The sequence below is a fragment of the Gekko japonicus genome, unplaced genomic scaffold (assembly GCF_001447785.1).
Source record: "Gekko japonicus isolate JY-2015 unplaced genomic scaffold, Gekko_japonicus_V1.1 scaffold27, whole genome shotgun sequence".
Classification (NCBI taxonomy): domain Eukaryota; kingdom Metazoa; phylum Chordata; class Lepidosauria; order Squamata; family Gekkonidae; genus Gekko; species Gekko japonicus.
In genome coordinates this window covers 566,837-583,192 of record NW_015172002.1, presented here as the reverse complement: position 1 = coordinate 583,192, position 16,356 = coordinate 566,837, and the positions used below count along the sequence as shown (strand labels likewise).

General features: G+C 39.3%; 1 protein-coding gene across 1 annotated transcript in view; it reads left to right on the top strand.

Annotated features, from left to right (window-relative positions):
* The window catches only part of TTBK2 (tau tubulin kinase 2), a 104,645-nt gene extending 96,113 nt beyond the window's left edge, over positions 1-8,532 (top strand). The window contains exons 15-16 of the mRNA XM_015420061.1: positions 5,421-6,688; positions 8,041-8,532. Coding sequence (XP_015275547.1) covers positions 5,421-6,688; positions 8,041-8,509 — 1,737 coding nt within the window. The 3' untranslated portion in view covers positions 8,510-8,532. The remainder of the gene's footprint in view (positions 1-5,420; positions 6,689-8,040) is intronic.
* The last annotated feature ends 7,824 nt before the right edge of the window (positions 8,533-16,356 follow it).

Sequence of the window (16,356 nt, the reverse complement as noted above, 5' to 3'; positions counted from 1 at the left end):
ACTGGTCCAAGTTAGCAGGGCACCTCTTGTGCGTTTTAGTTTAATCCAACACTGAGTCAAGCAACTTAAATATAATATCAAGTAATTCTATTTGCAGAAGGGCCTCTAGCAGAAAAGGAAGTTCCCTTGAGCCAGAGGAAGGCATGGTGGAGTAGTAGAATACAACCCAGTGAAAAGTGTTTATGATTCCTTTGTTTGGTGGTAGAACCACTGAATTTAAAATACTAAGCTATGGCTTATCCAGTAAACTGTTTCTGTTGGGAGAAGGATTTCCACTTGCAGAACATAACTTTCGTGTCTCCCTCTGCAACCCAGAACGCGCCCTGAAATGCTGCTCCTGGGGGACAGAGGGCTCCAGAAACAGCATTGATGGGGGATTTTGGACTACGGGTTGTGTGTGTGAGAAAATTACACTCAGCAGAAATCCTTCTGCCCACTGAAACATCCCACTGAATCCAAGCCTATGTGCCTGTTGTTGTTTTTTTTAAAATGTATAGGTTTCGTCCAGCACCAGGCCTGTTCAAGGATATCAAAGGAATTGCAATTTCCCCCGCTTTGCCCTCCCCCAGCAGCCATTTCCAGCTCTAGTAGGTTTATTCCTAGGCTTGCAAGGCTCACATGGAGTAATAGCCATGTTGGTTGGGAGGCTGCAGTGGAGAGAGGTGGAATTGCGCCCTTTTTCCTCTTCTGTCAGATGATTTTGCCCTCTTACCATCTCTACTGCAGCCTCCTGATCCCATGGCTATCATTCCTTGTGGGTTCTGTAACCCAGGGAATAAACTTTCTCAGTGTCAGACTGGCCACTGGAAGGGAAAGACAGGAGACTGGCAACCATCAGTGCATTCTGCTGATGGACTGTGTGATCCAACCCCATGTTTCTAACTTTTTCAGACATATCTACATCATAATTAGGGGACCGTACAGAATTGCAAGTTCTCTCCTTGATCCTTTCCCTCTCACTCTCACACCTGCTAATACCTTTATGATGATGGCTTCCAAACTTGCTCTCTAAGCTTTACCTCTTCCTGTTCTGTATCTTTGCATTAAATACTTGATGGATATTCTGTAGTTTTTAAAGCTGAGCGCAGCAAAGACCACACATTATTTTTTATCCAAGTTCTCTCCCATCACTATTGGAGCTATGTTTACTCTATCTCATGCATAGCCATGCATCCTTAGTCAAATTGTTAGAAAAGCACATTTCTAGACTTCATTTTTGCAGTTGTGTCTACAGAGTGAAGTTATCTTGTCAAGTAATGTTTTACAAATGCAACAATAGCGAATTGCTCAGAAAAAATGCTTTGCTTGCTTATGGAAGGTCTTTGTGTACAAATGAGAGAGATTTATACTCTCAGACTTATTAGAGGTTAATAGATAGCTGCAGTAACAAAAAAGTTGGAGAGGTGGCTCTTCTTGGAGGTTTAGAAGGCAGAGAGAATTACAAAGATGGAAGAGTGGTTGAAGAAGTTATGGAAAGTAGTTGTGAGGCTAATTTGGGCAAAAGATTGCAGAAACATGTTCAGGAGTGATGTCAAAGGGTGTTGGTGAATGTGAAATTGGCTAAGGAGAAGTTGGGAGCACAAGATTTAGAGAAGATAATAGACATTTTTTGTTGCTGTGTAGCACTTAAATCAGGTTGGGTGAATGAAGCATTTCAAGGACTAGAATGGCGACTGATGTGTGTATTAGTCAGATTTTTCTTTTTTAAGATGTGTTTTTATTATAAGCTACCACAATTACTACAAAAATAATTATCATGACAAATCTTAGTAACTACTTATATTACTAAGTATAACAATTTATAGAATTGTAGAACTTTAAAAAATTGCACAATTATACCAGTCTACACAGATTTAACTCATGGAACCAGAAATCATAAAATGGTTTCCAATTTTTAAAAAATGTTGGCTTCCTTATTTTTCCTTTTCTTAACTGGACCATGTCAGGGAGCTTAGATAATTTTACTGTTAACCAAATCTTTTGCAACTTGGACTTTAGATTTAAATATCTAGCACAAATCCAGTTTTTTGCAACCAGCATTTTAGCTGCAGTTAGACAATATAAAACCATACTCCTGATCAGTGTTCCCTCTAAGCTGAGTTAGTGTGAGCTAGCTCACACTAACTCAGCTTAGAGGGAACAGTGGTCCTGATGTATCAGTAAGTCCAGCAGAAGCATTTTTGGATCTCTCAATAGATTAATAAGATTTTTCATCTTTATTCTTGCTGTGTATCTACTTTGCAAGCATATCTCAGAGATTCAGTGGGAAGATATTATCGTTCACAGAGTGCTGTCTTTTTCTGATCAATTAGAATAGCAGTTTTTTACAATAATTTGTTTATATGACACCATTAATCTGTCTGGCACCAGTGCTTGCTTAATACATTTTACTAATTGAAGCTACTCCCCTCTGCCTTTACTACTGCATGTACCTTTGGACCCTTCTGCAGCTTTTCTTGCCTCTATCTATGCTCAGGAGCTGGAGCTTCTAATCTTCCAGTCTTCTTTGGAAACAATGCAGCAAGTCTTATCTGCCTTGTGGGCGTCCCTAAAAACTTGCAAGATTCCTTCTTCACAGGAGAGTTTGGCCATCATTTTGGCTGCCCATGCTACCTTGTAAATTACTGTGGAACTGTTCAAATGGAGACATGTGGATGGTTGAGTGTAGTAGAATTGGAAATGCTAATGTCATGAGCAGGGTCATGTTGGCAGATACAAGCAAAAAAACTAGGGAGGAGCATTCCCATGAAGGACAGGAAGTCTATGCTGGATCTTAAATGGGATTGGATGGCATTTTAGGAATTTGTCATTGTTTGAAGGATGAGAAAATTGAATGCTTGGCCATCAGAGTTTTGAAGTGAAAAAACTTCACTATGGCAAGAGAAGGCCAGAGAAAAGGAGGCTGCAATAGTCAAGGCAGAAGATGGTTTCTTATCTGTTCAACAAAGTGGATGACAGTGTTGTCAGATAATATGTTTAAGGAAAGCAAGAGAAGGTCAGAAACCTGAGTGCTTAACAGTTCATTCCTAAGCATAGTTACACCCTTCCAAGCCTACTGAATTCAGTGGACTTAGTAGGGTATAAGGATTGCACTGTAATTTTTGGGCATCTGCAGCTTAAGATTCAAAGGCCATACAGATGGAAACCAGTTACAGGAACACAATAGACCCAAACTATGCTTAGGAAAAAATGCGCTTAGCCAGACATGTTATAATAATTAACAAAATCCAAAGGAAAAACCACACAGAACCAGTCTTCATGGATGTGATACTAAAGAGTTCTTTATGAATGTAGCGCATTTACTAAACTCTCCGGAATGATGTTCCGTTTGGTGATGGAAACTTCTTCTGAATCTTATACAATCAAAAATATATATCTTATTAACAATTATGCTATAAGAATAATGTACCCAATTTTTATAAACTTTGTAATAAAAGATAATACATACGGTGTGTCACTGTAATGTAACTATCGTTTGTCTTTCAAACCGACAGATTCTTCATCATGGTATTTCTACAAAATATTATAGTAACAATTTAAAATATACAATTCCATAACACTTACTAAGTATTTTCCAACAGTAAAAATGCCCACCAGCTATAAAAAGAGAGCCAGTTTGGTGTAGTGGTTAAGTGCACAGACTCTAATCTGGGAGAGCCGGGTTTGATTCCCCCCTCCTCCACTTGCACCTGCTGGATGACCTTGGGCAAGCCGTAGTTCTGATAAGAGCTGTTCTTGTAAAAGAACAGTTTCTGTCAGAGCTCTCTCAGCCCCACCTACCTCACAGGGTGTCTGTTGTGGGGAGGGGAAGGGAAAGGAGTTTGTAAGCCGCTCTGAGACACCTTTGGGTAGTGAAGGGCGGGGTATAAATCCAATCTCCTCCTCCTCCTCCTCTTCTTCTTCTTCTTCTGCTTCATACACTTATCCTGGACAGAAATCAACACATTAGGCAGCCTTAACAGGTGCAGCCAATAACTCTCTTAATATACATCTCTACAAGTCTAAGAGGGACATATCCTCCTACTATTTACATACCTATACCTTTCAAAACAGAATACAGGAGATACCAACTAATTATGTATACAGCAAAAGGAACTATTCATAGGTAACATGATAGATCTAAAAATCCATTTAAGCCATCCGGATGGCACGTGTTTAACTTATGGATCCAAAAGGCTTCCTTTTGTAATAACCACTTTTTAACATCAGATCTGTTGTACTTTTTTGCATGAAAAACCTCCAGTACTACAAACCTAAAATCGTCATACCTGTGGTTCCTCTCAGAGAAATGCAGGGCAAGTGGTGTTTCCAAATTACCATGTTTAAAGTGGGACTTGTTCTCTAACACCGAGTCCTGATTGCATGTGACGATTCTCCCACATATTTCAATCCACAGGGGCATATTAAGAGATAAATTATTCTCTTCATTGAGCAAGATGAATGAAGCCTCCCAGCCGCCGGGCCCACTGATCCCCCCCGATCCCCCCCCGCAGGCACTGGTGGCGAAACCTGAGCGCCTCCCAGCCGCCAGGCCCTCCGATCTCCCCCCCGCCAATTCCCCCCCGGCAGCTAGGCTTGAGCGCCTCCCAGCCACCAGCCCGCCGCAGAGTTCCCAGAGCGTTCTCTGCACATGCGCACGGAATGCTCTTACTTTTGGGGGGATTTAAATATCCCCCGTACAGTTTTTAAAACTTTGTAGATTTTTCTGCACACCTGGGGACTGCCCCAAGTGTGCAGGAAAATCTCCCTGCCCCCCAGGTGCCCCCGATGTGCGGATTTAGATATCTGCACAGAGGGGGCAACTTGGCTATTAGATATATAGATATTTTTGATTGTATAAGGTTCAGAAGTTTCCATCATGAAACGGAACGTCATTCCGGAGAGTTTCGTAAACGCTCTACATTCATAAAGAACTCTTTAGTATCATGTCCATGAAGACTGGTTCTGTGTGATTTTTCCTTTGGATTTTGTTAATTATTATAACATGTCTGGCTAAGTGCATTTTTTCCAGTTTCCCTTTGGATTAAGATTCAAAGGCAGCACAGAGGTCAAGAGCTGAGGACAGAGTAAAGACTTATAGAATTGGTAGTGAAGAGATTGGTGTGGGCAGTTTAAGATAAGCTGTTTCCATGCAGAGAGACATTCACACTATTGCTAAGAAAGCCCAAATTAGCAACCTGGGCTAGCAGGTTTTTCAGAGTTTTTTGTCATAAATGTGCTTGATAAAAATTGTGCTGCTTGGCACATGCCATACACATCCTAGGAGGGGATGGTGTTGTCTAATCCTGCGAAATTAACTATTAATTTACGTCTTCATATGTGAAGATGACTTGACTATATGAACTTTTCATATTCTCAAAGCCTAGAAAAGTAACTTCTATAAAACTACCTTTAATTTTCTTTTTCTTGTCTCTACATAGGTTACAATTCCCAGACCATCTATGGCCTCCACACAGTCTGCTTCTGAGAGTTTTCATTATGGCCAGCAGCTAGAGAAGAAGGATCGAGATACCCGGCCTGTGGAGCATACTATTGAACTTTCTTCTCCTAAGGAGAATTTAGCTGGCTTGGTGGTAGCAAATGATGTATTAACTCTTAGTGGTAGTAGAACAGATTTAGTACTCAAGTTAGACCATAACTTACAGGATAAGGAAGGATATAGTGGAGAAGGTGTTGGAACCCAAGATCACAGCGAAAAGGATCTTCTTGATCAGTGTGTGAAGAAGCAAGGAGAGAAAGAACTCGTAAATGTTGTTGAACAAGCAAAAAACAGTAAACTTCCTGAAACTTGTGAAGATAGCGTTGAAGTACAAAGAACAGGATCTGTTGCTCTAGGAAACACTGAGTCTGTGCTGGATGAACTGCAGGCTGCTACAGAACCTGAAGAGCGAAGGCCAGTAACTTCTTGCATATTGCCAAATCATGATGCAAAACAGGAGGTATTGAAGCAGTCAGTAGGTGAAACATCAGATGTTTCTTTATCAAGAAGTACCGACCCATTTCTTCACAGACAAGAAAGCCAAGTGATTCCAATGCAAGAAAATGGTTTCCATTATGATGGTGATATCAGTCATGCTGAAGAACTGCAATGCCAAAAAGAAAACCTCACCAGTTTTTTATGTCAAGAGGACAGAGGAGAGCAAAATGTTCTAAGAAATGGAGAATTGTTCCACTGCGTTGCAGAGAATGAGAGTTCTCATCAGTCTAAGAAGGAATTAGTTAGAACACCATTTGTAGCTAGACAAAGTCGCATTCCAGTTTTAGCACAAGAAATAGACTCCTCATCAGAGTCCTCTTCACCTGTTTCAGCAAAAGAGAAACTACTTCTAAAAAAGGCTCATCAGACAGACTTGGTTAGACTACTTGTAGAAAAGAAACAACTGAAATCTTTCTTTGGTGACCTTTCAAGTGCCTCTGACAAGTCACTGAATGAAAAAGTAGCTACTGCTCCTTTACCACTTTCTGAAGATGTTTTTTCCTCCTTTTCCAAGCTGACATTGGACACTCATTTGCGTACTCAAGTGGAGGAAAGTTTTTTGTCATCAAGCAGTCCTCAGTCCAGAAAGAGCAAAATTCCAAGACCTGTATCTTGGACTACCACAGATCATGTTAGCAATCCAAACTCAGCTCAGTTTTTTCCTCGCCCGCCACCAGGAAGACCCCCAACCAGGCCTGGAGTAGAAGCTAGGTAATAATTTTGAGAGAGAATTATTTGAGAGAGAACAAAAACCCCATTCTAGAATAAAATTGAGACATCTTGGAAAGAGTTATGATATAATGCAATTTTCTTCCAAGATGTGTAATTTGTGAGCATGTGTACACACAAACACGAACTCTTGCACATTCTTCCCCATTTAAATTTCAAAAATGCCTTGACTGAACAACAACACGAGCAACTCCTTTGTGGAATCCTAACTTTAAACAGGAGCTATTTACTATACACACACTCACCAGGGGAGTGAGTCCTGTTGAAATTGGTAGGACCGACTTAAGTGTAAACACACTTAAGATTGCACTGGACATCTCTAAAATATTTGGTTCAAGATTTACAGTACCCACCAACCTGAGCAGAATTTAGGATGACATTGATAGATTCACATCTAGTTGTCTGAATGGCATACAAAAGGTACAAATTAAAGATGCCAATAATTACTCACTCATATGAACAGCCAGTCAACTGTTGTTTACTAACATAATTTATCTGATGAGCCTCATCTATTTGCTATAGTTAGCATGATTGGTAGTAGCATCCCAGAGAGTAAGTACATATTTCTGGTCAAATTAGTGCTAGGTTTGGTGTATATGGGTATAGTTTCAATTCAGGCTACACTGCACCATGTATCTTTTGGCACTGATATTGGAGGAAAAAAACCATTCTGTTTGCTTTTTTTGTTTGTGTGGTTTGCAAAAAAAATTCAATCGAATAAGTAGCTTATGTGTCTGAGGTAGGCCTTTGCATACTTTAGAATCTTTCATAAATTTACAACTAGACAAGCCTGCTGTGCTATAGATGTATCTGTACTAAATGACACGGGTGCAGAGAAAGGAATGAGAATAGGTAATAGTTTTTCAGAGATCTGAAGATGGGATGATATAGCCTTGGCTGCCTGTGCCACACACATCAAGATGTTTTTTTATATGGTTCTGCTGTGGTCTCTGGTCATGTTTATTAATATATGTAACTCCAGGCAACAGTAGCTCTATCATGCTGCATTTAAGTCTCTGAAAAATATTTTGGATGTATGTTGAATTTAGGCAACGGGTGGTGTCATTGTCCAAGAACCACTTCCCATGATAGCCAGCCAATGACCACTAGTTGTCCTGTATAGCATACTTCTGTATCATCTCAAGTTTTATCTCAACATTTGTCAGTATTAGGAAGTTGCTTTTGGAATGCCACATTGAGTGCTTATATACTAAGTTCTGCACCTTGCTGGAAATGGACTAATTCCTGAATATAGCTCATAATTTATGTGTACTGTAATATCATGTTACTGGAGAGCAGGATGCAGAAGTAACCTATTTCCATTTTTTCCCAAGGTTGCGCAGATACAAAGTGCTAGGAAGCAGCAGCTCAGATTCAGACCTGATCTCTCGTCTGGCTCAAATACTTCAGAATGGATCTCAAAAACCAAGGAGCTCTTCCCAGTGTAAGAGTCCAGGATCTCCACATAGCTCCAAAACACCACCCAAAAGCCCAGTCATTCCCAGACGCAGTCCCAGTGCCTCTCCTAGGAGCTCTTCTTTGCCCCGTACTGCCAGTTCCTCACCATCCCGGAGTGGGCGACCTCATCATGACCAGAGGAGTTCGTCTCCACATCTTGGAAGGAGTAAATCGCCTCCTAGTCTTTCAGGCTCTTCATCATCTAGGAGATCCTGCCAACAAGAGCACTGCTACAACAAATCTAGCAAGAATGGTCTGAAAGGTTCTAGTGGCTCCTGCCACCACTCTTCTAACATTAAATCGCCCACAGGAAAGAACAAATCAGCCAGTAAACTTAGCAGATAGGAACTGAGTTTTGTCTGGTGTCAAAGCCCCCTTTTTTAATCTGATGCATGTTGTGTCTGTGTACTGTGTATTTAAACAAAGAAAAAGTCTTCAAAATCAGTGTTCATCCTGACTTTCAAAGAAAAGCAACTCTGTGATAAATTATAAGGCCCACTTGGTATGTGAGTGGCCAGGCAACAAGCAGATCAGGGAGGTTTAAAGGGCAGGGATGGAGTATCCAGATTGTCCAAGATGTGTGAAACATTCACAACAAACATTGTCCTTGAGGTGAGTGGGGTTTTTTAAACAAGTTTTCTTTTTTGTTGCTGATTAACAGTACACAGCCTAATTATTTAAGGCTTTTTCTCAAGGAATGTTACAAAACCTGAAACAATTAAGTTTCACCATGACGCCGTTACATCTGAGGTATTACTCAGCTGTGTGTTTGTAGAGTTTTTAAAAAGCACATTGTTTGGAACAGCAATATTCTTAGATGTCTGAATGTTTAATGTTGGGCTTCATACATCTGTTACCAAGTTGCTCATTTTTTATGTTCTGTCATGGTTTATGTTTCCCTCCTTTTAAAGCAAGCAATTAAACAAAACAAATCCCTTGTTTTTTATTACAAAATATTTGACATGGGTTGCAACTCTGTGCACAGTTAATGCATATAAATTCATTGATACCAATGGACTTAAAACTTATTTAGGTGCACACAGGACTGCAGACATCAATGTTAAGATTTTCTGCAAAGGATTTTGTGTATTCACATTACTAGCCCATGATCTGTTAACTGCTGTTCAGGCCCTGAGCCTAAGACAACGTGATTATTTGTCTATGTGTTAGTTGCTGGAGCCATGGCATTTTCCTCCAGAGTTCTGTCATATAATGGGGATAATGGTCAGAGCCTGAGTTGAAGAAGAAAAAAGAGAGAGCTTGGACCCTGAAGAATTCCTGCAGGTGCAACATTTGTTAGAGAGTACAAAAGCTTCTCAGGGTATGAATGAGAGCCATTGCTAAAGCTGACCAGGATTTACTCATCAGGGATGAGTTCATTTACTTTATTCATAATGCCCTTCTTCAATGTAGTAATGCTGAAGAAGAGTAAAAATGTTTACACACTTGGACTTTTTACTTGAGAATGAAATCTAGAAGCTTTAACCTGCTTAAAAGATGACTCAGAGCATGTACATGATTAGGAAGACATAATTCCTTTTTTGTTTTTCAGAATCTGTGAGAGAATATTTGATGGTAAAATCCATAAGGCAAATGATGGGGCTATTTCTCATAGGACAGTGTCTCTAAACCTATATTGTAGTGAAATGGAGTTTAGTGATTTCTGCTGATTTTCACCTTCCCACTGCAAGTTTGCCTGCCCTTTCCCTCAGTTTGCAAATATGGCTACTGAGTATCTGACCAAGCTGTTGTACATGCTTATTTGGAGGCTGGTAGCCAATATTTCTGTGGCTTTCCTACAATATAGGTTTTGTATTTTCCTACTCACAAATATGGCTGCATTTAGGGACATTATAATGTGGATTCTTGTTTTAGGGTTGTCTTCCACTGTCCAAAAATATCTGAATGAGGTCAATGGCTGATAGGTTTCCCAAAATATACTTAAGCTTCATTGTATAATGCTTATAGGAACAACTTCCTTTGCTACATCTAGAAGTGGACAATGGATTGAAAGAATTAAAAAGAAATATTTTAAAATGGATACAGCCACCTCCCTGAAGGGGTACTTGTTTTAGGGGATACTGGCCTGTATCCAACCACACATTCGAAAGACTTAGGGGAACATGTTTTCTTAAGGAAGTTTAGTGATTTCTGCTAAAAAAATTTCACTCTTCCACTGCAAGCTTCTTCTTAGTCCTCTGCATTGTTCCAGATGCTTTGCTGACCCCCTTAGGAATGGGTTAGTGAGATCAGTGGGCTGCGGAGGTGCAGAAATTGCAGCCCCCAGTAAGAAAACTCAAGTGCTTTTAAGTCTTTATAACTAAGTGGTTGAATACAGGGCCCCTGGATATTGGGTGTGGGGGAGAGGGAATGTTGACAATTGCTGATCTGCTTGTTATAGTTCTGTGCCTGTAGCCAGCATACTTTTAAAAAAAATTAACTTTGTTTAATTTCATTTGCTGCCAAAATAGTATCTTTGGATAGAAAAGGGAATACTTTATCTCTGAGCTGATGCATTTCTAATGCTGCATTGAAACTGCACTGAACTTCACCTGTTCCGTCAGAATGTGTTGAATTTTTTTACTCCTAAATGTGTATATTGTTTTCCATAAGTAATGTAGCACAGTGTGGAACCTTAGCTGCATTCGGGTTTCAAACACTACAGAGGAATGCAATAGGGTGAGCTTACCTGCTGTTTCTCAAACTGTATGATTTAAAAGATCTATTCTGTTGTATTATATTGTATAATAGGTGCTATACTAATAATTGCATGTTCTCATGGTAAATTATATATTATAAATATTTATAAATATATATACATATGCTTCTATATACTTCCTTACTGTTTCTCATTTTCCATTTGTAATGTTATGGACCACAAACAATGCAGTACTTTTTCATTTGTGTGCCTGAACGCAGCCTTGCAGCTCCCATTTCCCGGCATGCACAAAGCTGAATACTCTTTATGTCTGAGTTCAGGATGGAAGTGTGGTAATTGCTCTGCAAGTGTTTTGTATCAGCTTTATCACTGTATTTGTAATTTTTGGAATGAAATGCAAGACATCTAACAAACTGTGTCTTTGATTGCCAGATAGGATGTGTGACCGAGATTTCATCTTTTCATCTTGCCTCACATCCTTCCATCCCATAATGAGAAACTTTCAGGTTCAATTGTTCCTTGTGTCACTGGACAGTGACAAATACCTAATGGATTAATATGATACAAAGTGGTGTAACTAAACAGCTGCTAGTAAGAGTAGAATACATTTCATTCAAGGGGGAAGGAGTGTGATTTCATCAGAATTACCCATCCAGTTTCAGTCCACTGACCATATCCCATGCCATTCCTTCTTTATATAAATTATCTGTGCCCTGCATTTACCCCTTCATAAGGGGCTGAAAGTCTCCTGATCCTCTTGAGTAGTTTTTGGGAGGGTGCCAAGGGCTACAGAATGAAGGCGGAGGCGCCTCAAATAAATTTACGTTTTCTCTTTTATGCATACTATTACCAACTATCCTTTCTCCTCTGATTTCTGAAGATCACTTACTGGGGTCCCTTGGAGCCTGTCCTGTACATATGTGGACAGTGCATTTTTTAACAATGATGTCTTATGAAAACCTGTTGGGTTTCTCAGCTTAGCCATTTTGTTGATGCATGTTCTTCGTGTATTACCAGGCATAAAAGGATACATGTACCTAAACAAGTTATCCCAACATCATCTTACTGAAACAGATCAACTTGAAGTACTCTTCCATGTCCCTTTAGAAAATGGTACATGAGTACCCCCAGGGAATATTTTATTGTGAGCTCAAGAAGGTGTACTTCAATCAAATGTATAGTGGACAAATATTTCCCTGGGAAGTGAGTTCATATGAAATGCTTACTTTTGATGAGAATGGAGGTAAACCTACTCTGAAATGAAGAAGCTGTATGAATATTCTGTCCTTATTTGATATTTTCCTGGGGCATTGTATGGCATTGATTTACCTAGGTGAAGTCCTTTTTAGAAAATTGATCAGCCTTTTCCTTTACTTAAGACCAATTTAAACTGCAATATTTATAACCTTTATAATTTTACACTGAATCCAAGGGTGTGGGGTTACACAGGAGTCCTGGAGGATTTCTCTCATATGAACATGTCAAGAGTATCAGTATTTAAGAATGTGCATGTAGGGAGATGAATAGCCCCAAAGATTTATTTTCCTGCTTTCCTGTCAGGGACTAATGAATATCCTATGCATTGACTTTAAAAGAATGTTGTAGAAAATATTGTTGTACATACTGTATGTGTACTCTAAATTTATGTATCAATGATATTATTTTGAAATATGTTTGTATTTCTTTCCATACTGTAGAAGTGCAAAAAGAAATAGGCCAGACTAGATGGTACTTGTAGAAGGCACAGGATGAGGCCTGTGTATTTTAATGCAGTGGTAGTTAAAATTGTTTTTTGAGTGTGCCACTTTGCCAAACACTGCTCTAATAGTGATTAAAAGCCATTGGTTTACTAATGAAGCTTTAAATAGCATAGTGGACTACTATCAACTCTCTGTCTTAAGCTGTGGTTTTTGTTTCTCCATTTCTTTCACTGGTTTCTACATAACTTTTGCCACTGCAGGAAGTGAACCCAAAAAGTATTGTGAATTAAATGATTACAAAAACTTTAGCTACATAGGAGCAAGGCCCTAGTGAAGCAACTGAAATCAAAACATCATGGAATTAATTGTAATTCTTGATTTATTTTGTCTTGAAAATAAATCTCAAATTTAAATATGGAAAGTAAGATAAAACCATAACAAATAGGCATGAATGTGGTTGTATCTGAAAAACTGAGCATTGCTTTTCCTCTGTACTAAATAATTCTTTCTGAAGAGTTTTCAAGTGCTTCTCCATACAAATGGGCATTTTGCCAGTCATACCCTATTCCTATAGGTTCCTGCACATCAGCCATTCTTAATCATAGCTTTATATTTATTTCTGAGAGAACTCTACTGAACAAATAATGATGAGGGTAACAGACGTATAGGTCCTCTAAGCTGTTACAACTGAGCTGTAGAACTCTGTCGTTTTATTGGGGTCTCACTTTATCTTGAGAGCTTGTATGGCTCTTGTCAAACTGTTCTTTATAGGAGTTTTGCACAGTTTTAAATAGTCCATCATTTGGGGGCTGCTATATTATGGTATGTACAAATTTAACAATAGCATTGATGACTAACATTGCAGAATCATAGATTTTTGCAGGCAGTCCCAGCTCTTATCTTCCTGAATACCGTAATATTTTGGAATAGCTGGCAAAATGCTAGCCCACAACCTGGCCCCTGCATCATGTAAAGGCTCTAAGGTAACTAGCTAGCTTAGTCATGTGGGAAAAGAATGCAACTAGAAATTATAGTATCTGTAGCAGCTTTTGCATGGGTGACAATAAGCTTTGTATTCTGATGATGCTCATGCACGGTCTATGGAAAGGGAAACCAAGAGGCTTTTATAGGGCTGCCAAGTGGGGGTGGGTGGCGGGTAAACCCCCGCTTCGGAGGCCCGGTTTCCGCCGCCGCAGAATCGGGCCCCGGGGGGAACTCCGCCCCAGCATGCGCGCACACCCAACGGCGGCTGGGAGCCCCCTGCTCCCGGCGAAGAATCACTTGGCAACCCTAGGCTTTTAAATCTGCATTTGAGAACTGTTACAGGAAAACAGGGACCTCTGAATTTGCCATTTTAGTGCAAATCATCTTTTATTTTAACTGGAACAGCATGGCACAGATTTATGTGGGAAATGTCTTGCATGCTGCCTCTTGGTTTGATATAATTCATTGACCACAGCTAGCTGAATGATCTGTTTTTACAAAGTCCAACTGAAAAGGACTGTCTATTCTGAACTGATACCTAGCTATGATACCTTGTTCTTACAATCTGGAAGTGTATAATTATTGGACAAATATTCACACAAAATTTTTATAATTCCTTTCCCCGTTGGTCTCAGTTTTGTTTGAAACCAAGAAAGAAGTGGTGCTTCTATAATGCTGCATGGCAGTGAACTCTGCCATGAAACAAATACAAGCAATGCATTCTCTGGATGCAGTGATAGTCCTCCTTTAAATCTGGATAGGTGATGCTTCACTATACATTCTAAGGCTGCGATCAGACACACTAAATAATCCACTTTCAATGCACTTTCCAACTGGATTTTGCCAGTTCACTCAGTAAAATCCAGTTGGAAAGTATATTGACAGTGGAATTGTTTCTGGAAAATAAAGGACACTAACTCCGATAATATAGGCATCAGAATATAGATATATGCCAGTAATTTATTTAACTTTCTGAATTGTGTGATATAATAACTGTGCCTGCAGTTTTAAATCTTCCTTTAGTTTAACAAAAATATTGTTTGCACATTTTCTTTATTTGCTGAAAATGAATTTTCTGAAGGAAAATTTCTGGTACAAACAATGTCATAAGTCAGTTGGATTAATGACATAGATGAAGGATAAAATGATCTTGCTGCTTTTATAGGCTCAGTACTGCAAAGTAAAGAAGAGTCCACACCCTCCCATTGACATCAGTGAGAAATAAAGGTGGAGAGCATTTTGCAGACCTGAGCCCACACGTTACATGCTACTATTCCAAAACCAATATGCTGCTATTCCATTTTCTGTAGATATTCTAATTTTGTATTTGTGTTAAGGGAAGCCCAATCTTCCAGGTCAATTGGTACAGAACTCCCCCTACCATCCTTGCACAGAGGATAGGTAATGCTCCTAGATCCTTTGGCTATCTTTTTCAGGGGTGAGGGGTCCTAAGAGCAAGTATCTTATATGTAAGTTGTAATGACAGCCCCAGAGTTTCTCTCATTTAACCTGGAAAAATGGCAAGAGGATCCAACACAATACATGCCCCTCTGCGTCAACATGAAAAGGATCTAAAGCTAGTGAGGATGTGTTTGAAGGAATACCTGCATACATCTCTAGTTTCAGAGAGCTGCGGATACCTGATACATTGGCTTACTGTGATTTGGAAGATAGGGCTAAAGAAGCTGTATTAATTCATTGATGATCTCTTAATTGTTTAAAGACTGCCCCCATTTTTGTGAACTTATGGTATGGTGTCTAATCCCTTCTGTTGTTTCAAAATAAAAGGTGAAGAATTGGCAAAGAAGGGAAACTTTATGTGTATGGTTCTTGCTTGTGCTGCCTGATCTTTTTGCCAACTAGTTATGTAAGTTAAAAAGTTAGTGGGTTGAGTGGGTTTGGGCCTTAAACTGGGTATTTGATGTTTATACATACACACATTCTACTGATTCACTGGAAAGTATATAGAGGGAGACACACACACATGCAGACAGAAGTATGGGTATTACACACAACTTCCTCCACATTTCTGATCTTCCATCTCAGAGGAATCCTCAGAATCCGACAAAAATAGGCTTTAGTAAATAAAATGAGTAAAGACCAAACTCCATGGGAAATTGGTGATGAGATCTGTTAACATGTAATATTTACCTAAAAGCAACTGTAGTATGTGCTCAGATAGGACTGAAGCAATGCACTGGGGAAAAGGGTGGCAGTTAGCCATTCCCACCTGATCCCAGTCTAAATTGCCCCCCACTGTTTGCTTTGTTGGGGAAAACATATAATTATCAGGGTAATTTATACAGGGAAAGCAACATCAGAGGAAGGCTAATCCCTCTTGCTCTGGGGCCTTTGTTTCAGTTTGGAACCCTCTACCCAGCTTCTAAATAAAAATTAAAACATAACGAGATCCAATTGAAGATTCCTTGCACTGAATATAATTTGGCATGGAAAGAGAACAACACTAATTACGTGGTACATAAATATGTTGCCTATACAGTATTCATTCATATAATTCTAATCACAGCAGGCTGTGTGTATATAGACGTTTATTGTGTGTTGGCCTTTTTAATGTTTATTTAGTGAATGCTGTTTTTCACTTTTTACAATGGTTTTCTAGTAACAAAGTGTCTAGTAAAAATAAGAATGGCCAACCCCTAGTGCTGGAAAATCTCCCAGTTCAGCTTCTGCTGCTTAGGATGTCTTTTTATGAAGCTCTTCTTAGCTAGCTTGTAGATAAAGGAAGAGACTTTTCCCCTTCTGGACATAATGATTTTTTTTTTAAAATACTGTGATAACATTGCAAAGAGAGGAAGTTCTGCGCTGTAATGTGCTCAATTATATTTAAA